Here is a 26,878-nt window from a genome sequence, read left to right on the forward strand (position 1 = left end):
GGAAGGAATACACGCACCACCAGGAGGAAGGATTTAGCTTTTAATCACTAAAGTAAACTGAATCTCTTCAGATTTCAGCACCAGTAAGTGTCCTGGACAGAATGTAGACATTGCAGTTAGACAAAACAGTAAAGTCTGTTATATAGTATTTAATGAAATACATTTCTGGCTACATTAGAGAAACACCTTCTAATGGGAATGACAGAATAATTTATTAGTGTATTCAAGTTTTGGTATATCTTCACTTTTAAAGAAGATTATAAAGATTTGAAAATTCTAGATGAGACCCTTGTGTACAGCCAATCATCTAACTTAATAACACTAAAAAATAGTCAGGGGAAAAACCAAAAAAAGCGAATAATACTATGGATCAGTGAAGTAAATGAATTATCACCAGCAGTCACAATTTTGTCACTAAGCCAGAAGATGCTGCTTCCATTACAACAATACATTCATAGTCTGGAAAAGCAACAGGCAGCTGGCAAACCACCCCCAGCTGGTATAGCAGCATCAGCTGGCGTCAGCTGGGTTTTAGCTGCTTACCTGTCACTGCCAGCTACAAGCAAGTCCCAATATGCTGAGAGGTGATCAGTGATTTGTCTTTTAAAAGCCCAGACTAAATAGTTCAACACAGTCTTTACAAACTTTCCTTTTATTTGCCTTATGTTTTTACTGAACTGACAAAGCGCTGATTTTTTTTGTGCCTCCTTTCTTTTGGAATTCCCACACATATGTAATTCTGCCTTAGTGACTTTAACAGAATAACCATAATTTGGGACAAAATTAGTACCTTTGAAAATTAGTTCTGTTTTACTCCTGATTATATATTTTACCTGCAAAATATTGCAAGTTACACATTAATTCTAAAAATCTATGACAAAAGTCCAGTATAATACTTGGCGCTATAACTGTGGGTTTGAAGTAGTTTTATGCTCAATTTAAACTATTCTGTTGTCATGGTCTTCCATTTTTACTTCCTAATGAATAAAGTATTAGGCTTCATTTACTTGGTTGAAGCTGTTTCAGGTAGTCTGCATCTAGTTTGATGCCTGGTAATTGTGACCATGTGTACATTTGTCTAAAATGCATGTGAACATACAGTCAGTTGCCATTTTAATTCATGAATCTCTGGTCTAGCTTTTAAAATTATATAGTGTTGTCTTTAAGGGTTTTTGTTCACAAATCTTTTAAGGGGGAAGTCTTGCTTAGTAATGTGAGCTAGTTTGATCATATCTGGAGAATGTATTAACACTTACAAACACTTCAGTGGAATGATTTCAAATGTCATATTGCCTACAAGAGCTATAGTCTGGAAGGGTTTTGCCTCAAACTAGGCATGTCTAATGGGGTTTATGACAACCTATGAATTTGCCCTGAACAAGGTCAACTTGGAGGTCAGTGAATGCTATACAAATTGCATACTGCTCAAACCTGTAATTATCCCTTTAAGAAGTTAATGTGCTGAGGAGTTCAGCAAATTCATGTAAAGCTTCAGAAATGACCATGATAAACCAAGCAGTTACTTACATTTGCTCAGAAGAATCAGTCAACAGGATGTGATGCTTCCACAGTGTTCATTTAAGGTAATTTGGAGCAAAATTGTCTTCTCTGCTTGTGTACTCAGGAGATAAAGAGCCTGAATTCTTTGTCATTTGAAGAAAACACTTTTCATAGTATTACTTTCTTAATATCCATCGTATGTGCTATACATATAGGCAGAAAAAGCTCTCAAGATAGATTTTTTCCAAATTTTGGCAGAAAATATGCAATATCTACTTTAACGTAAGTTTATTATTGAGTGCCTACAGGAGGGACCTAAAATATTTGTCAGATCTTTGTTGAAGACAGCATGTGTTCCAACTTGTGCATATATATTCCAATTTCAGTACTCTAAGTAAGAACTAGCTTTGCATTTTCACGTGAAAATGTCAGTATAATTTCTATTTTTCCTGTATTTGTCAAAAAATCTACTCTTGTCTAGATAAGTGGCTAAGAATTTTCATAGTTAAATATTTGTAAATCACATAAAACACAGCTAGGAAACATTTGTCTGAGTTAGTATAAATTTTGTCAGTTAGCTGTCTTTAATGTGAGCATCAATAAAAGTATTCCAGCAATAAGGGATAACAATTACTTTTTTACTATTATTAAATATCCAGATATAAGTGCCACCTTTGATTTTAACATTTAAATTAAATTTGAAGAAATATAGATTAAATATTGTTCAGATAATAAGAAAATGATAAATAAAATTATAATAGGAAATAGAAAATAATAAATTTAGGGAAAACATAGCTATTGGTTTTAATTTTGCGTATGAGTTAGTATATTTCATGGTATTTGTTCATCAACACTATGAAGTAAACCATCATCTTGGATCTGAACATTTTGTATTTCCGAAGAACTTGTGTCTGTATTGCATTTTGTGATGTGCTCCTGTCATATCTTCCTTATGAAATAAATCAGAGTCACAAATACCGATAGCCCAGACATTGTGGGAAGTTTGTTTTTTACATGTCTAACATCTGAACTACACTGATTCCTTTCATAAATAACATTAAGGTTTCCCTTCCTCCTGTTTCTCTTCTCCCCCTAAACTGACATCAGAAGATATTACAGTCTGAATGTCAGTACATTATACTATTAAATGTCTGTTACCCAAATGTGAGCAAAATCCTGAAATCCCTGTGGAGTGTCAACAGTGTGAAATAAGCACATTCAGACACGAGTAAAAGAAATACTTTCAGTAGTGCCCAGTGTTCCAAAAGTACTGTTGAGAGGGCATAAAAAGACAATTCTTCAGTTCCTCTTGGTCAGGAATTGATCCTTTGCTGAAAAAATAGACATAAACCCGTTCACACTGAAATGTAAACTACCAGACAAACTAAGGGACTTGCGATGTACTTGGTGTCTTAAATCGTTATTAAACATGATTTAAGAAGAAACGGACAGAGGGTGTGCAGGGACTGTATTTCAGAATAAATATTTGATGTGCCTTTTTCTTTTCCTGCTTAATAGCATCCTACAAGTAAGAGCTAATGCTCTTTAGTAGACTTGGAGAGAATTCAGTCTTATAAGTCATTTGTTAAGGTGCAGAGCACAATCATAAGATGAAGGTCTTACTAGCACATTTAGTTAATAAAAAGGTTTGATGCTTGAAGAAATACTGAATTAAATACACAAATTAGCTTCTGTTATAAAAGTGAATGAATCCTTTGTAGAGCATTCCCTTGATCTCGGATCATTTTGCATCATCTTTCTAGATTATCAAATTGCTGGATGGAAAGCGGTCTCAAACTGTAGGAATTTTAATATCAAGTTTGCACTTGGAGATGAAGGATATTCAACAAGGTAAGCGTTTCTTACACCTAATGTATTGTACTTGCATGAATATTTTATCATATCCCTCAGAGAATTTCTTACATTACAGAATGTGTTTTAAATACAGTCTCCTAAACTACCAGAAGAATCATTCTTCCGATATATTCCACTATATGTAAAAGTTTCACCTAAAAATTAGAATTGAATTTAGGTACAACTCCTTCTGTACCATTAAAGTTAGCATAACACTTTCAGTTCAGGGTTTTCATATTCCTCCCATGCAGTTCCCTGCTTTTTCTAAAGCCAGTCACCCACCAATGGAAGTTAAATGGAGGGCTTTCACATAAATCTTTTGGGCTTCAAACATGCAGTCGGTATTTTTTAATATTTACATTTTGCTTCATTAACAGTATAAAAAGTACATCCCAAACTGATGTTACCATGTAACAGTCAGAAAGAAAATTACTGGATGGCATTTTTCAAAGTGTAGGGCTAGTCAGTTGTAAATTCCATTACTGGTAGAAATTATTTGAGTTTGCCAATACAACTGTAGAGAAATACAGATTTTTCAGAACACTGGGGTAATTGAGAGTCTGCTTATGTTCTGGATTTAAAAAGATATTGTTTAAGGTTATTGTTTATTTCTTTTTCACATTAAGAAAAGGAAAATATTCACCATTTAAAACAACTGCTGGAACAACTCAAGTTGATGTCTCCTTTTTTGCTATTGTTTTCCCTCCATCTCATGCAAATACTGGGTAGGGTGTTGAGATGCTGCTGGCATTGATTATTATTAATTTCAAAAGAGCCTTTGAGCATCTAGCACTTTAAAAGCACAAGGGCTTACAAATGTCTCTTGGGATGTGGAGGAATAAGGAAAAGAAGGAATAACTTTGTGCCTGCCAGTATTGTGTGAAAGGTATCAGAATGAGATGGAAAAAAACTGCTATTACTAAAGGTCTTTTGCTGGCAGAAGTTACAGCAGCATAGGGATAGGATAGAAGCTGTATTATAAAAACTGGCTAATATTCTTAAGGATCTTCAGAGATGGGTTTTCTTTTTATTTTCCATGCCATGATGTTCTACTAAAACAGAGCATCTCTATCTCTCTCATCTGTTCGCTGTACTTCTGTAGCTTTTGAAATCCTCTGGCCAATTTATACCAAATCTAAGAGAACATAATGACACAAATATTTGGGTGTATATACAATAGCCTTTTTGTCTTGAGTCAGCAGCGCACTTTTGAATCACATTTACCAGTTGTCCTCTTTGCTGTATTTGCATTGCAGAGCAATGCAGAGCAGTCTCAGAGTGCACAAACATCCTTCAGAATCAGATTAAATAAGAAGATATGCTTTAGGAGCATGCCATCAGTCTCCATGTATAGCAGTCTCTGAATTCCCTAGGATGAGATCAGAGAGAGTTAAAACTCCCTGAAACATGTATAGTGTGAACTGCTGCTGTCTACAAATCCATTTCTCAAGACTACACTTGCAGTAGACATAGCTAATGTAGTCCTACAAGTTTAATGAAAATTAGAGTGTTGGTAGAAGAAGACACCAGAACAAGTGCTGTCACTGAAGTAGAACTTAGAACTCATCGCCCTTTCTTGTCTGAGGTAGCAAATGACTGGCCTGTCACCACATGTGTTGCTCAAGGCAGCAATAGGATGTGCTGCCTCTTGCTTATGGAAGCAGCTAAGAGCTACCATCAGGATTTGGGAATACCATAAGTGGAAGTTTTTGAAAAGCATACTAACAAAGCAGTCTGACTCATTCTAATCAAAATCTGTGTTCAGAGACTATCTAGGGAAAAAAATCCCATTCGCAAGACTCAGGGAAAACATTGTTCTGTAGAGAGGACCTTTAGAAATGTGTATTAGTCTGAAGATAACAGTAGAATTATGCTTGTTTCTCCTTTAATGTGTGTTTATTCCATAGTATTTTGTGTAATTAAATCTGTGGGCAGTCCTACCAATCAGCAGACAAATTATTTGAAGACTGCTCTAGTCAATGCACTGGATGAAAAAAAATCATAATAGGCTAAATAACATATGACAACACCTAACGAAGAAAAGCATGTAATCGTTGGGTCATGAACGTCAAATTTTTACAAAGTGAAGTTGCAAAGAGCTACCTCTAAGAACATGCAAATTAAGCAGTCACCTCTTTTTTCAAGCCAGCTTCCATGGAATAATGCAGTATGTGAAAAACGGAAAAGTTAATGGTCTTTGACCACTTACAACAGAGAATGTAGAAACCTGAAGCAAAAGAAAGTCAGAAATGAAAAATATCTAAATTTTATTTCAAGCTTTTATGACTGTGTTTGTTGTAAAATCATGTACAAATGAATGTATTGTCTATGTATCATGTACTGGTTAGTCTGCCTTAGGGAGCAGTTACAGGATACAGGTAGAGAAAACTCAACTGCCCTGTGCATACAGGTGCATGCAAAACTAGACAAGACAAAAAAAGAGTAATCGCAAGAAAAATTGCATCCTCCTTTAAAATAGTGTGAGATTTCTGCATCCATAGGATTATCCTCTCAAATTAAAGTACATAGCTTCACAGCATATTCTGTAGATAACTCAGCAGTGCAAAACAGGCAAGTGACCATATCTGGCATCCAGATGTTTGAGTTTGCATTTGATAATGCGCCAGCCACCGCACTTCAGGAGGGGGATCTCCCACACATGTTCATTTAGGAGAGTGAAGTTCATCCTTTGCTGATAAGTTTAAATTCATGCTGCATGCGAGTACAGTCCAAGGAGAAGACAACGTAATAATTATTTTGGGTGGTGTTGGTGTTAAATGATGCGCAGGGAAAGTTGTCATGCTGCACCTGTCCTAGTACTCAGCTCTCTATTCAGTGGGAGAGAACAAATCCTAGGTGCTTCAGTGTTCTGAGAACACTGGTGAATCTGGTACTGGTGAGGGTAATAAAGTTTCTTATTTGACCACTATTAATATTACTCACTTCCTGAGCAGAAGAAGCAGGCAGAAAATCTGTCTGACTCAGTATGCTATACAGGATCTGCATATTGGAAAAACAAATAGCAAATATCAAATTGTGCATAGGTTTGAGATTATTTTTAAGGCTGCTTCTCTGCATTTTTTTAAAGCCTTTATAAAGAAGAGATGAGGAATAGTAGAGATCACTTGTTAGGTAAGCTTTAAGAGTACACACTTAGAGAAGTAATCTCCATTTCATATCAGTCCATTTCTGTCTTTTCCTGTCATTGCTCAGCTGAAATACTACAACTTGAGAGACTATCTTGTGGCTCAGCACTATTTGTGTGGCTTTGCTGTTGAAATACTATAACTCACTCCACAGTGAGGTGTTTCAGTTTTGTTTGTAATGGGGAATGCTCATTATAACTGTATGTGAAAACGCTGTGTGGGCCCTTGTCCCAACTTTTTACAGGACAACATTCCACTCACTGAGACAGTTCCAATATAGTAGGTGGCAATAGCAGTTCGCTGGAAAACACATAATAATACTATTTTCTGCAGTGTATGTTATTTGTGCTGTCTTTCCATGAGCTACTGAGATCCTTGTTCAAGAGTTAACTGGCAAAATTGTGGGGCAGCCCAGATAAAAAAACTTCTAGTTACAGAAAATGGGATGTAGATAAAAGGTAGATGCCTATGTTCAAAAGATAGATTCTCCCAAATCCCTCCCTACCTCCATAGTACCTGCATTTTGCCACTAAAATTGTAGGGCACCTGAAGTTCTGCTTCTATACATTGGAGGAAGTGTTTCACTGTCAAATATCCATGAGTGCTGTCAGGACACATTAAGTAGATGGTCTGCTGCTGTATTTTCCATGGGACTAAATCTTTGAGCTATGGTAGATCACATCAGACACATAGTTAATAGGTTATTGTACTCTTTGTGGTGGTAAAGAGCAGTATTACTCCAGGTAGAACAGCTGCAGGCTTTGCTGCTACATTTACCAAGGCCAGAGTAGCTGTGCTGTAGCACTACAATGCTGACACAGTGTAGCCTGTATGACAAAGGGAAGAGCTTAACATTGATTCTTAGCATCAAGACTGTTTTTAATGCTAAAAGTGAAGTGTCTGACTGGTTTTCTTCAGCTTTGTGATTTCCCCTCCATTGTCAGCATACATGAATAAATAATTGGAAGGATGTGAACTGTAGATTAACCCAGCCAGACTGATGATCAGTCTAATAACCATTCTGATTCAGTGTTACATTTCTAATCATCCTGGGATTGCTCTGATTAGAGGCCGTGGTAGGTATATAAATAGGTTTGCATTGTCTTAGTGCAAGTTACGCCTTACAGCACATTTAAACTTTAGAGACCGCTATCACTGATAACCAGGCATTTTTCTTAGCATCTTAAAGGCTACATTTTGTGTGCATAAGGCAAACTATTCTAAAGCAACTCTAATCTGCAGACCTTAGTGTGTTCAGAATTTCTAAATTCCGGTTTGTGTTTTAACCATACCATGCAGTACAAATAGTTTCACAGCTTCTCTTTCTATTATATTTTGGAAATACTTCTGGGTAAAGGGAAGTGCTTTGGAATATTTCTTACTTGCACTATGTGAAAAGAGTTTTATGGGGTTTCAACTGAAACATTTTGCAGGATGAAAGTATGGATTATAAAGATATAAAAACTGTTGTTCCAAAGTTGAGTGACACTCCCACCTATGCAAAATATTACATGTATGTATTCTATATATTCATGCTATATTATGCATGAAGTGTAAAGATAGCTGCATACCCATCTCAGAAGCTGGGAAATGATTTTAATTTAAAATTAAATGTTTTTCTCTTTTTTGGGAAAATTCACAACATACATTGTTATGAATCTGTTTTGGATATCCGTTGTGTGTGGGTAGGTCCACATTAGTACCAGAGTCTTTTGTTTAAGACTTCTTGCAGGATTCAGGCTTTCTTTGTCTTCTAAAGCTACATTTTGCCCATGGTCCTTCTTTATTATGTATATTTTTTTTGTGTTGCACGGCAGTTAATACTGGAGAAAACCTTTAAATAAATTGATAACATATCAATTTTTCAGAAGTAAAACAGAGTGATTTGGATATTACAGGCAGTTTTGCCAAGTCATTGTCTAATTGATTAGGTCAGTCACAATTTTATTTAAATTTCCCGATGATGGGCTGCATGTTCCCATGAAATCAAGCCTTACTCAACAGAATGTAGTACATAAAACAACTAAGTACGTCCAGGTCAAATAAATGTACCTTTGGCAAGCTCCTTTTATTTAAATTATGTACTTTTGTTTTATCATTTGGGAGCAGTTAAGGTGATTTCTTCATATTTCATAGTGTAATTGTCACATTAAATGGTTGATAGTGGTGAGTATATGTAAACTCTGTTAGGAGGACTTAAATCCTGATTTAAGCACTGTTTAGTAGCAGTGAGGCTGTATATCTGATTCAGCCCCAAGACTGCTGGTATTTAAGCTGATTTAGAGGAGATAGGTGTATTTTTCGTATTTAAGCTCTAAATTCTAAAGTTGTCCGTGGACTGCAAACAGTAGGCTTTAAATTCTCAGCTTTTCTTTGGTTTACATTTTTTAATTGATCAGAGTATGTGAAAAACCCATGCAGCAGGGAATTTGTTAGATTCATTTTTTAGATGTTGGTATGTTAAAAACCTTTGGTATAAGTTTATATTTGAAGCAATGCTCTTAGTATGTGAAATGTAGCTGGCAAGTATTTTTATGTGTGCCTGTTAGTTTGAATGCATGATGCAGATCTGTTTTTTGTCCTAGCTGACGGTTATTATATCCTAATGGGTGCAACCCTGCACTAATGATCCTTGTGTGTATAAATTCTTCTTCTTGTGAGCAGACACCATAGGCAACATAAAAATGTTTGCCTCAATTTCCCTGCAAAAAAGGATCTCAGAAACCAGACTTGGCCAAGTAACAGATTTTTTAAAGGTAGAGGAACCCAATAAAATTACCAGCTTTTCACAGCATGAGTCTACTTCCTTTTGACATATTGTGAGGTGTAGGTGAAATATTCTAACTGAACTGACAGTGTAAGGAAGACAGATAAGTAGAAAGCAAGATGAAAGTAAAAACCACCGATGATGATTGATATTGTAATAGCTATTAATTGTTTTGGTGCCTCTTTTGTAGATTTATGATACTTCACCTATATTACTTACACTTATATAAGCCGTGATATAATGAGATATAATGCATTAAAGTATTGTGGTTAAATTCACTGTATCAGGAAGAGCATTTTGAAAAGCATATCAAGTTTTGTATTAATTTTGATAAAGTCTATATACATATGAATAAAAGTGGCTTTTGTTTTTCATAGAAAAATTTAAAAACTTTTGTTGTTCCCTTAAGTAAAAGTCAAAATAATTACTTTCTTTGATCTAGTGCAGTGGGGTTTTTTAAGCTTCTGCAATTCAAGCTAATTTACACAACATACTGTGAATGTATTGCACATATTATTTTAAGAAAAAGAAGAATACTAAGACACCTGTGAATCTGAGGATTTCTTCCAGCTTTTCAAAATTATTGCTTCTTTTCAAAAAAATGGGCCAATCTTCATAAATTTGCATGTTTTCATTTTTGTCTTCTGCTCCAAGTGTGCATGGCATTCAGTTCAATCAGTCAGAAAGAAAAAAAAAAAAAAGGCTGAAGATACTAAAATATATGAAGATGAAATAAAGGAGGTTATTTGGATTTTGGCAGTACTTCTGACTAGTTACTGGGAATATGTCTCTACATACATTGACATCCTAAGATGTCCAGCTATATGGCCAGATTTTTAACTGCAGTTGTCTGCCCATGCGTCGCCAATAATAGCAGTACAGGTTGTATAGCAAGTAAGTCAGAAAATATTTTCTTGCTGCTTTTATACAATCACATGCTCTCTCCAAAAGGGAAAATAACTCATATCAAGGTCTCTTAAAATTGGTTATTATTAGTTCTGTTAAAAACGTGGTTTAGCAGATTGTAATTGTATTTCATTAGTTTTTATCACAAACACTTTTTGTTTTATCATGTGACTTCAAAACAATGGTGATTTGTTAGATCTTGAGTTGAGTTAGATCTTGATGTTGAGTACAGAAACATGGATAACAGCATTAAAAAGCACTATGTGATTCTGGGGCCTTTTTGGTGACAAATATCTGGCTAAAAATTTGATCTAGGTGTGTAACTCTTGATATTTTTATTAAAGTGGGTTTTTTTATCAAATTACTTCTTGTCATCATAATAGTTCTGTACATAAAAATTTTACTATCAATTGCATGCTTTGCATTTCTAGTACAAGTTTAAATTGCCTCCACTAAGTCGCTTTTTCTAGATACAAGTAAATTTCTTTTCTGGACAATTAAATTTCTCCTCGTAAGCAGATTTCAGAATATGCTAAAATAGGATAAAAGTTAAACCACAAGGGGAAGTTTCTGAACTCCATATGCATATTGCTAATCTTAACAATTAAATATATTCGAATGTGAAACCAATTTTCCAAGAGATTTTCCATCTCTTGAGTTCTTTAGAAATTTTATTGGATGATACAGAAGACAGTGCAGCTCTTGGAACAGTCTTGGAGGAGGTAAGAGATAATCTCATAAATTCAAACCCTAATGAGTTTTCTTTAAAGAAAGATTTTTTCAATCTCAGTTGTTCAGGCTTTATATTTGGTTACTGTCTTGAGGGTTTTTGAATCTTTCCAGTAAGACAAAAATGGTTGGAAATACTGCTTTTTTCATTGAGACTGTCTTCTGTATAATTCTTTACTTCTAACCAAGGTGTAATGTCAACAGATGGAATCACAATTGACAGGCAGAATTTTAAAGGATTCTAAATGTCACTGGACCTTTTAATAAAATTAATTAGCCTGCCACAGAGAAAATTTACTAGCCTGCTGGTTAATTTCACAATGTAAAATCATGGGGTAGGTGGTAGAGCAGGTGAAAGCTTATTACTTTTAAATAATTATTTAAAGATGTGTGTATTGCCTCTTCCAAGCATTGATTGCAAAAGCAGCACGAGGTTTTAAAATCTTCTAAATGCATAAGCAGTTAAGGATCATTTGAGGAAATATAATACAGTTGAATTAAAGGTTATCAGATAGTAGCTAATGACAATTCACTGGTTATGTGCTTGATTCTTTTGGGATTAATGCTCTCAGTAATATTTAAATATAAGTCATGAGTTTTAAAACTGTGCCCAGTCCCATTATGATTCTTGAGGAAAAGCTGGTTTCAGAAAATTTAAACATCCAGAGTTACTTCCATTCCATTATGCATCTCTCAGCTTACTGGAATTTAACATTAGAGTACATTGGAAAGCACCACGAAGCAATCCCATTTAGTTTTCAGAAGAGTACCGATACATTGCCTGAATTGTAACAGGATTTGCAAATGCTGGAATCATCTATGTCATATATTCCAAACACAGCAATATTTGGAACTAAGATAGGAAACATTTTGAGACTTCTCATTTTTAGTAATGAGGAATATTAATTGCTGAAGAGTATACTTCATGTGTTTCAGTGTGATATTGAAAAGTATTTATCTGGAAATTGGCATGTGGGTAATCTTCTATTGGAAAAAGCTATCTTAAATGTGAGCTTGTTGAAGATAACAAAAACTGTAGCACAATCTTTTGTGCTTGCAAATTTATAACTTGCAAACTTTGAAAGTTTGTCTACTTGTCTATTTACCGAGATTGCTAGCTCCTAGACAAGCATATCTCCGTGATTTCCCATGCACACAGGGAGACTTAAATACCCTAACCCTCAATTCCTTCCTATCCAGCCTTCTAAGCTGGCATGAAATCTGTGCTGTTCATTGTCTGGTATCAGTTGTTCTCATGTTCTCTTGTCAGGCCAACTACACAATCAGCTGGCTGCTTGACTGGTCACATCTTTGGCTGCTGATTATATTGGAGAGAAAAAGTAGAACACTATTCTCCTATGACAGAATTTACAGAACATTCTTGCAGGAGTGCTGTGATTTGATGTCAGAACAAAAAAAAACGCTGAAAATAAAAAAATATTAACTGGATACACATATGTCCTTTATCTAGGTTAGAACCCTTTGGTACATTTCTCAGGAAAAAGAATTGAAGTTTCAATTATGTTTTCCAGTGTCTAATTTGTGTTTGTATTCCATACAGCTATCTTGTGTGTTGATGACTCCGTAGTAGATCTGGAAACACTGGAAGCACTGTATGAAAATGTAAGTAAAGATGGGGTAAAAATTTGATTAATCACCAAAGTATTTCGGACACAGACTTTAGGCTCCACAGGGAACTAGTGGGTAAGGTCCCCTGAGAAATTGTTTCTGATGCTTCTGGGGTCCATCAGTGCTGATTATTTTTCAAACACCACCTCATGAAGGGCACAGGAGCAGGCAATTCCTAAATGTCAGAATTCAAGCAGATGAAGCAGAAGGTTGGCTTGGCTGAGCTGGGATCTTCTTTTGGAGCTAAGGCAAAAAAAGAAGGAGTATGCCCAGTGGAAGTAAAGTCAGGTGATGTGGGAGGAATACGTAGATGCTGCTTGCCACTGTAGAGAGAAAATTTGTGCAGCCAAAGCTCTATTGGAGTTGAAGCTGACCAGAGCTGTGGGGGACAATAAAAAGAGGTTTTTAAAATATGTTAATAGCAAAAAGCAGTGTAAAAAAATAACATCAGCTTGTTACAGGATGAGGATGGCCACTTCACAAACAGGGACATATACAAGGAAGAGATGTTTAATGCTTTCTTTGCCTCTGTCTTCAACATGTGTGATGGGCTGAGGGGCTCCCAGGGCCCTGAGCTGGATGACCATGACTGTGAGATTGACCAACTCCCAGTCAGCTCTGAACTTGTGTGGGATCTGCTGCTCCAGCTGGATCCCTATATGTTTATGGGGCTGGATGGAATTCATCCGGGAATATTCAGAGAGTTAGCTGATGTCATTGTGAGGCCTGTGTTGATGATTTTTGAATGCTCTTGGGAATCTGGAGAGGTCCCAGTCAACTGGAAGTGTTTGGAAAATGCTCTCATGCACATGGTGTGATTCTTGGGGTGTCCTGTGCAGGGCCAGGAGTTGTACTCAATGATCCTGATGGAACCCCTTCAACTCAGCATGTTCAGTGATTCTGTGATCAAAGGAAGCCAGTTGATGTAATCTTTTTGGATTTCAGTAAAAATGTTGATGCTGTCTCTCTCAGTATCCTTTTGAATAGAATGGCCAGCACACAGCTGGACAAACACATCACTTGATGGGTGAGCAACTGGTTCGTGGGTCAGGGACAAAGGGTTATAGTGAATGGGGTGACATCAGACTGGTGACCTGTCACTAGTGGGGTTCTGCAGGGCTGTATCCTAGGCCCTGTGTTCTTCAACATCTTCATTAACAGCTTGGACACAGGACTGGAATGTGTATTAGGTGAGTTTGACGATGATCCTAAATTGGGAGGAGCCATTGACTCCCTTGAAGGCAGAGAGGCCTTGACAAATCAGAGGGCTGTGCAATCACTAACCGCATGAAGTTTAAAAAAGACAAGTGACAGATTCTGCACCTGGGATGGGGCAACTCTGGTTAATTACACTGGAAAGAAGCTCTATGGAAAGGGACCTGGGGGCCCTGGTCGATGGCAAGTTGAATGGCAGTCAGCAGTGCCCTGGCAGCCAGGAGGGCCAAGTGTGTCCTGGCGGGTACACAGGGCAGCGCACACGAGGGGGGGGATTGTCCCTCTCTGCTCTGCACTGGGGCAGCCTCACCTCAAGTGCTGGGGGCAGTTCTGAGAGCCACAGTACAACAAAGATATAAAGTGTTACAGAGCATCCAAAGGAGGGCTATGAAGGTGGTGAAGGGTCTTGAGGGGAAGACATAAAAGGAGCAGCTGAGATCACTTGGCTTGTTCAACCTGGAGGAGACTGAGGAACAACCTCATAGCTGCCTGCAGCTTCTTCATGAGAGGAGGAGGAGGGCAGGCACTGATCTTCTCTTTGTGGTGACCAGTGACAGAACCTGAGGGAATGGCCTGAGGTTGTGTCAGGGAACATTTAGATTAGGTATTAGGAAAAGGTTCTTCACCCAGAGCTGGGTTGGGCACTGGAACAGGCTCCCCAGGGAAGTGGTCACAGCATCATCCTGACAGAGTTCAAGAAGTGTTTGGGCAATGCTCTTGTGCACGTGAAGTGACTCTTGGGGATGGTTCTGTGTAGTAAATGGCATGTAAGGCACTGAAGGAATTTATCATAGATCTTTAAACGTTGCTCTTTTGCATAGTCTAAATGTTTATCAGTAAAAAAAACCATAATTGCTGTTTGCAGGCAAACAGGTAAAGTAGTAATTTATTATTTTCTTATTAATTAGTAACTAATTAGTTTATATTAATTCACTCAGAGAGCACAAAAGGATGAACTGGAGAAAATCAAGCAATATTATCAGACTTCAAAAGAGGAGGAACTGAAGCTTCTGGATAAACCAGAACAGTAAGATTTGGTTTTAAAATATTTTGTCATTTTGTAATGTAGTCTTTTGATGGTATGTTGAAAGCAATTTTGGTATGTAACTCTTGGTAAGTAATTATAAGTTTTCTTAAATTATGAGCTGCTTTTTGTGTATTTCAAGGCATGATGAAAAATTTGCCTTTATCAAAAAACTTTTTTCAGGCATGACAGATTTTACTACATCAACTCTGACCACCAGAAATGATAAAATATAGCCTTGTATCAGTAAGAATTTTTGTTCCCATTCTCACATTTCTAAAAGGCTTATCCTTCCCTTGGAGCATTTATGGCTAAATTAACACTTCAGAAAGCAGGGGCAGACTGATTTTGGTTGTTAATTATTTGAAAGACCTGCATGAACAGAGGGTTTGGGCTGGTCTTGTGGCAAAGACACACTGTACACTCTGATCAAGTTGACTGAAGACCTACAAGACTGATTCCACAGTTCCTCTCCTGCAACTGTTGTGGCCAGTGACAACTGTTAGAATGAAAAACTTCTTAAGCGTTGCTTCTTCTGTAGTAATACACCTTAGACTGATGTGAAGGAATCCTCAAGAATTCATGAACAGAATAGTAATCCTGAATTTTATTTTAGCGTATACATTCGGTTTCAGATTTTGGCCTCCCAGTGTTTTTGTCTTCTGCTACTTCACTGCTTTTTCTTTTTGAACTCTTACCCTCTTCAAATCTTTCCCTGAGCCCTCTCTGTCATATTGTTTCCTTTTCCATCTTATCTGTTTTTGTCTTCTCTGCTGTCTCTGATGTAAGAAGGGGTAGGGGGAGGAAGAACTGAAATAGCAGAGATAGTATATGATTGGTTAATGTCAGAATTATTACATGTTCATGCCTTTCTTTGCCATTAGAATGTTAGTGCTGAAGAACAGATTATTTTTTTTCTTTTTCTCCTTACGTGAGGCACTCATTTGTGACTGCGCACTAAGGAATAGGCTAGTGTTAAGAGATAAGGCTATTATCTTACTCTCAATTAAGAGAGGCTATTGTTTTTTAGAAAGTCTTAAGAAGACAAATGTCTGTAAAGTGTATGTACTAGCTTACTTTTGCACCCCATATCCATGGCTTTCACTGCCTTGGGTTGGGGCATAAGGATACATTGTGTGACTAGCTGATGTTTTCCAGAGCTTGAAGCTTTGGCAGTCTGTTTGCTGTATGCCCAAGTTAAATAAATATGAATGCATTTTGTTTTCTGAAGAATACGAATCTTGTAGAGCTCTAGGGTTATAAGAAGTTGTCTTTTTTGTAACTTACAGTGGAGAGAGGTTAATCTTAATTAAAGACAAAGTTGTATTTATACTATCATTGTTCCATAATTAAGAACTGTAAATAAAGCAGTTATACCTGGTGGTTCAGAGTGAAATAGTAGTATCAAAGACAAAAGATTTTTTTTTATCAATTATTACTCTGTGCTCTCTCTGCAAGTCTCAACTATCCCATTTTTACCCTATTATTAAACTACAGAGGTTAGGAAAACTAGCTTTTTTAAAGGTAGCTTAAGGGGAAAACAATTTGCTTTATGCACTTCTGTGAATTTTGTTGGACCTTCAAGATAATGTGCTTTCTGAAAACTCAGTAGATCATGTGCCCCTGGCTTTGTTGTCTAAGTCAGCCTCTAAGTCAACCTACCTATACAACTGGAGATTTGTTGGAACTGTGCTTTTCTTATTAGCTCCATAAAAGGTTAAAGACAGAAAAGTGCTAAATTTGTATGTGTGATTAAAAATATTTGCTGTGGGGCATAAGCCTCATGTGTGGTTCAATGGAGATCAGAACAAAAGTGTAAATGAAGTAATTTATCAGATGGTTGCACATACTAACAGAAGTCATTCATATAGTGAAACCATTGATTTGAGTTCACAGAAGTCTAAAGGAAACCTTTACGTGCTTGGATTACTAGACAAAAAGCTTTCGTGGTATCACTGATGTTCTTCTGCACGTGTGATTTTTATTTGTCTTGCTCATATGTTAACTTTGGCACAAACTGTAAGTATGACAGCAACATAACAATACCTCCCTAAATTAGGCTTCATGATAATAGTTGTTAAAATGCTAATATTAATTAGCATGATAAAGATTTATATGCAAAATTGGCCACAGTTTGGGGCTTTGCTAGCAGGATACAGATGTTATAGCTAGTTTCCAAGAGGCCCTTTTTGTTGTATTATATTCTCTGTGTAGTCCTTTCCACTGTGAAATAAGTACTAGTAAAGGAAATAGCAAAATATGGTATTGGTTTGAATGTAGTTTGATTCAGCAAGTAGGGAGCAATTTATAATTGCTGTCCCAGTAATGCCACTTGCTTCTCTTTGAAGGCAGCTCTGCTTGGACTTCAGGTTGAATCCTGCTGTCATACTTAGAAGCTTGCAGGATTAGATACAACTTTTTCCCAAAAAATTGTTTCTAAATTTTATATTCTTCAAATGTGGATAAATTAGTTTACCTCATTAGAATCAGCCTTCCTTGTCCATCTTCTGCAAGAATGTTCCCTGACAGTAACACCATAACAATATGCCTGCTTTGAAAGTTCTTTCAAGTCCTTTACTACAAGGTTCAGGTAGACTAAAAGAGTTTTCAAGTAAATGCATTTTTTAGTTACAGTTTCTGAAAGAGACGAGTACGATGTACCCTCACAGACATGAACAGCATATTTTCTATGTTTATTTTAGACCATCAGAGTTGTAGTAATGAGAAACCCATCCAAAAACTATGTCATGGACACGTCATCATTACTTTAAAGTCAAAATCATACTTTTCTCAGACTAAAATTGAAATAAGAATATGTTTCTCTCCTAAAGTTTTGTCCATCTGAATTGGTAGTTTATCTGTGACAACCATAGTTTCATGCTATGACTTTTTGTTTAGTAGCTACATCTGTAGTCACTAGGATTCCTTTTTGTGACAGAATCAGTTGTAAGTGTTCTGTTTGGATATTTACTTTGGATACTCTGAATTCCAAAATCTGGAGACATCTTCTTTTTATGCTGATGCTCTTTTAACTCTCGTCACAATGACATTGTATTCTGATAATCAGCCATGTGGGAAATAGTTCTCTTTTCACAGGAAGGCAAGAATATGTGTCATTTGACTTTTTAAATTTAAACTTTTTAATTCTATGTATGTTAGAACTTTAATGAAGCAGTTTGGTTTTTCTTTCCTTTGTTTCTCTCACACAAAGTGCAAAATACCCTCTTTTTTTTTCCTGGCAATACCATTCATTCCCAATAGGAAGCATTTTTATTAATACCAGCTTGGCATTTCTTTTTTCCCACTTCTTAAGTCTAAGAGCCAAGCTGGGCCTCCCTGATCCTTCTCTCACAATAGGTTTTTTCATCAGGCGAGAAAGAAAAAGAAACAAAAAGAAACAAAAAAATGGTATTCCAGTTAAAACATAGTCTTTCACACCAGCCACAGGTGAATTTTGCTGATTTTTTAAACAGTCACTATGTACTCAGCAAAGCCTAGTATGTGTGAGAAGTGTATAAATCAGATTTGAACATATTTGAACATACTGTTATCATTTATTATGAAAAAGAAATAATTTGGAAAAATTGGGTGTATTGGCTTAAATAAATTTTTAAAAGTTAAGAAGAATTCAAGCTAATAAATTGAATACTGAATATCCCATAATTCAGTGAGGTAGAAAAAAATCTTTATAGCATTGCATTAAGGGGAATCTAAGGATATCTGTAGACAGGAGATTTAAGAATGATGCTAAAGTGATATTGGAGCAAAAGACAAGCTTGCTTCTGGATTTCAAGAAAGCTCGTGTATCTCTGAAATCTTAAACTCAAAACCTAAGAGCAAATTACTGCTATTATATATTGTTATTATAAGAAATGCTAAAGATTCTTGTATTATTAGCCAAGCTCTTATATTTTAAATTGATGAAAAGGGAGGAATTACTGATGCCTTTGGGATGCTTTGATTTTGTGAGATATGAACTGCAGTTGTTGGATATGCCTCTGTTTGGTTTTATTTACCAAAGAGTTAAAAGACAAAAAGCTACAGTAGAGTCATGAGGAATATGTACCTGTGAGGACAGATATAGAGCAGATGAAGAAGAATTAGATTGGAAGAATTGAATTAGAAGAAGAAAATTAATGCTGAGAATCAGAAGAAAGCTGTTGGCAGATATTTTATATTATGAAATAAATTTGTAGGAATATATTGAGTTCTGTATTTCTGAGCAGATTTTTAAGGGAAACAAAACTGCGTAAGTTAGTACATAGGTAGTGCTGTCTAGATTTTCCTTTTTTTTAAAATGAATTATTTAGGTATGAGATTCTTCTATTTATTACTGTGCAGCTATGATAGTTAATGGACTGATATGATAATGATTAATGTCTTCCCTTTTTCTTGACATTAATAGGATTTTTTAATGCATTCTTAGCATAAAGAATATAACAATTACAGGCAGAGAAATATTCTCGGCACTCTGGGTTCCTACAATCCAGTATGTACCCCACAGAGAAGAATTACAAAGATTCACTAATAGTCCTTTTTTCCCCACAGATTTCTATATGAGTTATCTCAAATCCCCAACTTCGCAGAACGAGCTCAGTGTATTATCTTCCAGTCGGTTTTCTCTGAAGGGATAACATCTGTGCACCGGAAAGTAGATATTGTAACTCGTGTTTCCAAGGTAAGTCCTAATGAAATCTCAGTTAAAACTTAAATATATTTTAGAATATAGGAACCTTAATGCCGCTTACTGGCTTTTTAGGAAAACAAAACTATAGTAAATTTCTAGCTGCTTAAAAGAAAAAAGGGAAGAGGGAAGGTGGAAGGTGAATTGCGTGTGATGCCCCATGGAGCAGATAGAAATTATTTGTATTTGAATGGTTGATTTTTATTACTTTGCATATTAAGTAGTGTAACATATAATCTCCATAAACTATAAATTAAATACAAGACAAGCTTAGTACAGGGCCTTGCAAACTTCCTTTTTTTTTCCCTACCACTGTTGATGCCAATAGATGCTTGTCATGTTCATTAGCTTATTACTTTCCCTTGGCATCTATTAATTTCTGGTAACCCTGATACAGCAGAATTTTTAGTATGTGACAAAGCTCTACCTAATATTTTCATACTATGAAAGACTAAGGACAAGGTGTATAAATTATAACAAATTATGAAAAGTAGAACGAGGTAGAAATTGAGAGAAATTAAATAGTGGTCTAAAAGTCTAACATCCAAACCAGAAAAGTAGTTAATTTTACTTTTTTTCTAATTTGAAGGTCAGCTTTTGATTATCTTTGCTTTCACAAAGTACCCATGCTCTACGCCTTTGGATTTCTTTGCAGCAGTTACTTGTTTTTTCCTTTCTGAAGGAGGCATAAATAAGTAACTAGTGTTGTATGAGATAGGGAAAGTCATATTGCCTTCAGTTTACTTAAGAGGAGTTCACACTGAAACTGATTTATCCAGTGTGTAAGGCTACATAGTTAAGAATTATGTCTGTGGCCTCAGATTCTCAAGGACAGATGTCTTTGTATGTAACTGAAAATAATTTACTCGTTCTCCGCTGTGTTTCTAGAACTGTTTTCTGTTCTGAGGCATGTCATTAGTTAGTCCTTAGCCCTGTTATATCTGGATTAAGTATGGATCCAGGAACGTGAATTTTCAGACCTATGAGAAGTAGACTGAATGACAGTCTGAGTCTAACCTAGTGACAGCAAAAATAGCCCATCTCCATTTGTGAATTATGCAAACTCATCATAAACCACCTCCCTGTCTGTAAAATTTTTGAAGTCTTCTGAGAATGTTTAGAAATCTTCCATTAATCTTTTGTCATTGACATAGTTTTGATGCCATGTAATTTGCTTCGTATGTACTATCTTAGGGAGATACAGTCTAAAAAAAGTTTCTCTTAAAGTTTTGATTATTGCACCAGCTTCAGCTTCCCTTACCTATCAAGGTAAAAACAGACAAGAAAAAAACTTTAGCAAAAATAAAATTTAAAAAAGAGCTATTTTGTATTTGCAGTTAGAATTTTTGTGCCAACAGAATTTACAGACCAGTATCCATTTTCCAGGCTTTGCTGAGCATGACAAGTGTAAAGGAAATTTTGGGTTTGATTCTGGCTTTTGGAAATTATATGAACGGAGGGAATAGGACCCGAGGTCAAGCTGATGGATTTGGTTTGGAAATACTCCCCAAACTAAAGGATGTCAAAAGCAGAGTAAGTGCTAATGCTTATTTAAAGATAATTTTTCTGAAGTGATTTTTTTTTTATTGTTCCTTCCTCTGTCAGAAGTTAATCTTTTATTTCTTACTATTCTTGCTTGAAAAAGCAAGGTGCTTTGTATAATTTTCGTTCATTTTATCCTAGCTTTTCACTTCCTTCTCCTGCACATGTATATGTTTCCATAATTTCTAATTTCTCCTGTTCAGTACTACTAGGAAAATTATCTTAAGTGAGAACTTCTGTGTGTCTCTTTTACTAGCAGGGACTTAGTAACAGTAGGGTAGAGAGAAGTGAGAGAGCACAGACTACTCAAGCCTTCTCCAGTAAATGTCCCCATTCTTTTTTCATACTCTTAAATGAAGGTCGTTCTGTGTGAATAAAAATGCTTTAAAAATCAGGTTTAAAAACAAAATATCAATAGAAGTTCATTGTAGCATTATACACTAACAAATTATATATAAGGGATCAAAGAGATGTCACACCCAACAAGACACTTTCAGGGGTTTTTTTTAATTGTCAGTTAAATGGATGTAGGACATGAATTTTGAGTGGCATGCACAAGAAAATGCTCATAGATGGCAGTAAATTATTTTGTCAAAAATTGAGAAGCACTAGCTGGTTTTTGATTAGTCATGCTAGGATCAAAGTCAGGCTGAAAGGCTAGACACCTTCTGAGATGAGGTTACTTTGTTTCTTCTTTCAGTAGGGCAGAGGAGGAGGTGTTAGTAATGTAGGCAGTGGAAGCGCTGCTCAAAGTCATTCTTTGCCAAAACATACCAGGGCACCACATGAATAGAGGAAGCAGCAAAGAATAGGAGATAGTTTTCTGCTGATACTGGTATAGACCTGGAGTGTGAGAAAAAAAAAATCTTTCATGCTCTTCCACTTTTCTTAAGTGAAGTGCTTTCTTGACTACAAGAGATGTAGATTTTAAGCTTTTGTTCCCCATTATGCTTCATATACATAGGAATGCATTTGTGAGACAGGCAGTGTCAGCAAAACTGTATATCTGTGCAGCATTTTGGTCTACTTGTGTATATCATCATTAACAAAGTGTAGAAACACATTTAATGAACTGTTCAGTGAGCAACTTGTTTTAATGAAAGCTTTTTCCATAGGATTTGAGTCCTTTGTCTCCTAAATACACTGAGGTGCTGGAGCATGTCCAGAGATCAGAAAAACTGGTAAAGAGTCTGGAGCACAAGTCTTACAAGGAGCAGTGGAGGGAGCTGGGGTAGTTTAGCTTGAGGGAAAGGAGGCTCAGGTGAAACCTTATCACTCTCTACAACTCCCTGAAAAGAGGCTATAACCAGGTGGGGTCTTCTCCCAAGTAGCAAACAACAGGATGAGAAGAAGCAGCCTCAAGTAGTTTCAAGGGAAGTTTAGCTTGGATATTAGGAAAAATTTCTTCACTGGAAGAGTTATGAGGCATTGGAACTGGCTGCCCAGAGAGGTGGTGGAGTTAACGTCCCTGGAGGTAGCACTTAGGAATATAGTTTAGTGATGGACTTTGCAGTGCTGGATTTGCAGTTGGACTCAATGATCTTAAAGGTATTTTCCAACCTAAATGATGCTGTGATTCTAATTCTTGCTTTCCTATTCACTGTGATGGTTCAGCTGTCCCGTATGATCACTTTTTTCCCAGTCCTACTGCATGGACAAGACACAGTACAAACAGCAGCTTAACTAGAGCCGGGCCAAGTTTCCCATTACTCAGGTGTTTGTTGGCTGACTAGCCACCTTGAAGAAAAATGTAAAACTCAGCTTTGTCTGACTTTTCTCAGTAGAAGTGCTAGGTATGGTCTCGCTCTTCCATCTATCTATAAACTTCATAGAATTTAGTAATCTCTGGGACTTTACAATGTGGCTGAATTTAGCAAGCATGTTCCAAAATCATGCATTGTGAAAAGGAGTGCGTGATATAAAGTATAACTGTGTAAGACTTGTTCCTTAGCAAAACAAGCTAAAAAATTACATTATTTACAGTTTCCTGGTAGCCAGAATAAATATGTTATTAGTTTAGATTAGTTTCCAAATTGCATAAAACCTCAAAGGGTCCAGTTTCTAGAGGTTGACATGAAACCTCGGAGATAATTGGTAGGCTGTATTTGCAAAGGAGAAGAATGCATGGTCTTGTACATTTGAACATTAAGGTATTCTTCCTGTGTCCCATTACTCCCTTCTCATGGATTGCCAGTAAGCACGTCTAAGTGAGCTGAATTCCATGAGCTAAGGTAAAGAGCCAATGCTAAATATCTCTTATTTCACATAAAAGTCATTTATTGTCACATGAGCTTAGAAAGTTACTTTTTATAGAGATTTTTTGACCTGCCAGTAGTGGCTTCTAAAACTCTTATACATGCAGGGTGGCTTTTTCTGCATGACAGCAGTGACTTACTTAGTTAAGAATTTTACTGGTGTATGATACTAATAAAATATAATGTGTTGCAGACTCTCATATAGACAAGGCAGCTCTGTACAGGAAGTCAGACATTGTTCACATACAAATGTTTGTTCTGATACCTGTCAATATAAAATATGAAAACACATCCAAAAAACTTCAAAGGCATTCCAGATATAATTCCCTATATCATGGTTCTTTTATATTGTTGAATGTAATGTATAACTTTTCCTTAGTTCATCTGGCCCATGCTGACCCAATGACATGTAACAAAATAAAATACTGTGTACAGTTGTGTGCAGGGACATGGAAATGGGGATTCCATAAAGTGAGAATTAAAATTCATATTTATATGGTAACAGCGCAGGAAATATATTTCTTAGTTGCATGCTGTCTGATTTCATTTTTAGAATAAAATATGTAAAGCATCTATGCCTTTTTCAGATCTTTCTTATAGATGACTGAGATTAGGATTCAAGTAATCCTGTTCCCCTTAACGTATCTGAGGTGACTGTAATATTTAGTTTATATAATGTTTAAGAGTAATCTTATTGAATAGCATTGTTATTTTTAGTTAATATTATTATTCTGTAATGCCTTCTATTATTAAATAAAATGTGAGGAGAGCTTCTCCCATGTACTCTTCTCTGCATGTATTTTTGCCTGGTGTTTAAAACCAAAAGAAACTTAAGATCTGGTGGTAGTGGTATGATGAAGCCGATGTTGTAAAAGCCAATTTTTTTTGGTCAGTAATGCTAAGGCTAAAAAATATTGGGAATCCTATTTCTCACAGCAATATAAAATAATAATCCATTTTATTTGAAATAGAGTACATTTTCATTCACTTGAATCATATTAATCACACATTTTTAATTTTTCCTAGGATAATGGTATTAATCTTGTGGATTATGTCGTCATATATTACCTACGCCATTGTGATAAGGTAAAGGATTGATTTGCACTATCAGCCTCTCAAAAAGTGGGTTTCTTTAAGAGATGGTAAAAGGGTTTGTAATAGCTTTATAGAAATCTGAACATAGTACCTCTGATGGGAAAATGAAATCCATTTGTTTTGCTTTCTTATAATAGTTGTATACCTCAACAGGCATGAAATTTGCTGTAAGTTTTAAGATAAGACCTTGGAAAATTTTGCATTGGGTGTTCCACTGCAGGCAATTAGCTGTGACTGCTGCAGACTGGACAGGTGGTCACTGCAGCCCTGTCTTACTACATGTGGGTTGCTGTAACATCGTAAAATTCCTTCTGATGTCATTATATTGGAAGGCAGAAGTATGATTTCTCTCTTAGGACAAGATGCAAGGACAAGTTGGTATTTTAAGATAGGTGAGTCAGCTGATGGGGATGAAGTTAGGGGTTGAAATGCTGCTTTGAGTGAGTTACATTCTATTGTATATGATACTCCTCCGTATATGCGTTTATACGTGTTTTATACATTCATATACTAAATATATATATTTAATATATAAATATATATTGGCAACAGCCAAACTTATTGAGTGGAAAATTTAAACTATTGTATTTTAAATGAAAATGTTGCTATTAATTGATTTTAAGAATGTGATTGCTTTTTTTTTCCTTCCTTTTTTTTAAATTCGTACATAAGGTTGTTGAATTGATGAGTTAGCAGTTGTGAGATATGTAGATCTGTATCAGTTTTCTTTCTTTAGGGTTTTTGGGTTTGTTTGTTTCTCTTTCTTTTTTCTTATGTTTTCTGTTGTTGGTTTTGTTGGTTTGGGGTTTTTTGGGGGATTTGGATTTTTATGCTCTCTAATTAATTTATTTAAATATTTCTGCAAACTTTCTACTATACTGTAATTTTACTTCAGAGAATTTTGTAAAACAAAACAGTGTATCTTCCTTGGGAGGAAATAAACACAGTGTGATAATCATGCATTGCACTTTCTCCACCAAAATGTTCTTATCTTTATAATAATAAAATAATTTTCCCCATTCACAAAACAATTGGTTCTCCAACCTATGAGTTTTCCATTATTACAGACTGAAATCTATGAAGGTATATGTATATTTTAAACTCAGTAGTATATGCTTGTACTTATGACAGCAATGTCATATTAATACCATTTATACATACTTGTTAAAATTCCACTGGAGATACTGCTTTGAACCTTGTAAAGTTTTTTGTTGGTTGGTTGGGGATTTTTTTTGGCTTTGTTTTGTTTCATTTGGCGGAGCTTCTCTTTGTTTTGTCTGTTTGTTTGTTTTACTTCTGATTGTTTTTTTCTTACGGTGCTAAAAATAAAATATATATGTAGGAGTTCTATACAGACTTTAACCCCTGTGATTTATTTGGCCACATAAACCTTCAACTGTGTCTTTTTATCTGTGTGAACTGCTTGAGGAAATGTATGAATAGGGTTTTCAATTAATGCTTATAAAGTGTGTGTGTTTTTAATGAATTGTGAGAGTGAAACCACAAACTTTTGGGCATAAGATCACTTCTTGCATCTAAACCTTTATTGACATAAAATTAACTGAAATGTTGTGAGTTTAATGTTTCAAAGTTCAAATTGAGCACAGTTTGCTTTACGACATCTAAAAGGAAGTTTCAATACTCAGAATGGTCAGTATTTAATCTTGAATGAAATGTTGTTTTAGCAAGAATGATTTAAAATATGTTATTTTTGTGATTTTATAACACTGTTTCATAGATGAGAATTTTTAAAAAAAAGTATTTTATTTCACTGGAAGTGCATTCAATTTTCATAATGGCCTGTTTGTTTGTTTGTTTGTTTAGGAAGCAGGAACAGACAAGAGTATTTTTCCTTTACCAGAACCACAGGATTTTTTCCAGGCCTCCCAAGTTAAATTTGAAGACCTAATAAAAGACTTAAGGAAACTGAAGAGAGATCTAGAAGGTAACTGGGAACTTTCACATTTGTTCTGCTAACAACAAAGTGCCACTTAAAATGTGATCTTTATGAGGTTTTCTTATTGCTAATTAGGTTTATAGTGTTGATTCATTTAGAGTTTTTACACTGTGGCACAAATTACTCACATAAATTAGAAAGAAAAAAAAATTTAACTCATGACTTAATAAAAATGAAAGTAGAGATCCTGAAAAGTAATTTTCCCTTTTACAATCAAAAGGCCCCTAAAGAAATCTTTCTGAATATTTCTTTAGCTATGTGTCAATTTTCCTCTGGCTTCTCCAGAACTTTGTGTTTAACTGTAGATATCTGTTAGCTCCATAACATAAATACTTTCTTCAGTACTTGTATAACAACAATTTAAAAGCTACAAGAAAGAGTTGAATACTATTAATGTAGAAATAAAACACAGCTTGCCAAGGCAGAGCAAAGGGAAATGGAAAGCTCCAGTTCAAAATATTTTCACCCTGGGACATAAAATAAACATTTAAAAATGTTTATTATAAAGAGGGGCTCAGAAACCCAACTCATCTATCAATCAAGGTACTGAGTGGAAATAAAGTAGGAAGGGTTGT

General features: G+C 35.6%; 1 protein-coding gene across 6 annotated transcripts in view; it reads left to right on the forward strand.

Annotated features, from left to right (window-relative positions):
- The window catches only part of FMN1 (formin 1), a 188,912-nt gene that overhangs the window by 103,553 nt on the left and 58,481 nt on the right, over window positions 1–26,878 (forward strand). For all 6 annotated transcript variants that reach the window (XM_017742015.1, XM_017742018.1, XM_017742017.1 and 3 more), the window contains 7 exons: window positions 3,264–3,351; window positions 12,464–12,525; window positions 14,685–14,773; window positions 19,319–19,448; window positions 20,841–20,987; window positions 24,278–24,337; window positions 26,171–26,291. In XM_017742015.1, coding sequence (XP_017597504.1) covers window positions 3,264–3,351; window positions 12,464–12,525; window positions 14,685–14,773; window positions 19,319–19,448; window positions 20,841–20,987; window positions 24,278–24,337; window positions 26,171–26,291 — 697 coding nt within the window. The remainder of the gene's footprint in view (window positions 1–3,263; window positions 3,352–12,463; window positions 12,526–14,684; window positions 14,774–19,318; window positions 19,449–20,840; window positions 20,988–24,277; window positions 24,338–26,170; window positions 26,292–26,878) is intronic.

Source organism: Corvus brachyrhynchos, unplaced genomic scaffold (genome assembly GCF_000691975.1).
Source record: "Corvus brachyrhynchos isolate BGI_N302 unplaced genomic scaffold, ASM69197v1 scaffold115, whole genome shotgun sequence".
Lineage (NCBI taxonomy): Eukaryota > Metazoa > Chordata > Aves > Passeriformes > Corvidae > Corvus > Corvus brachyrhynchos.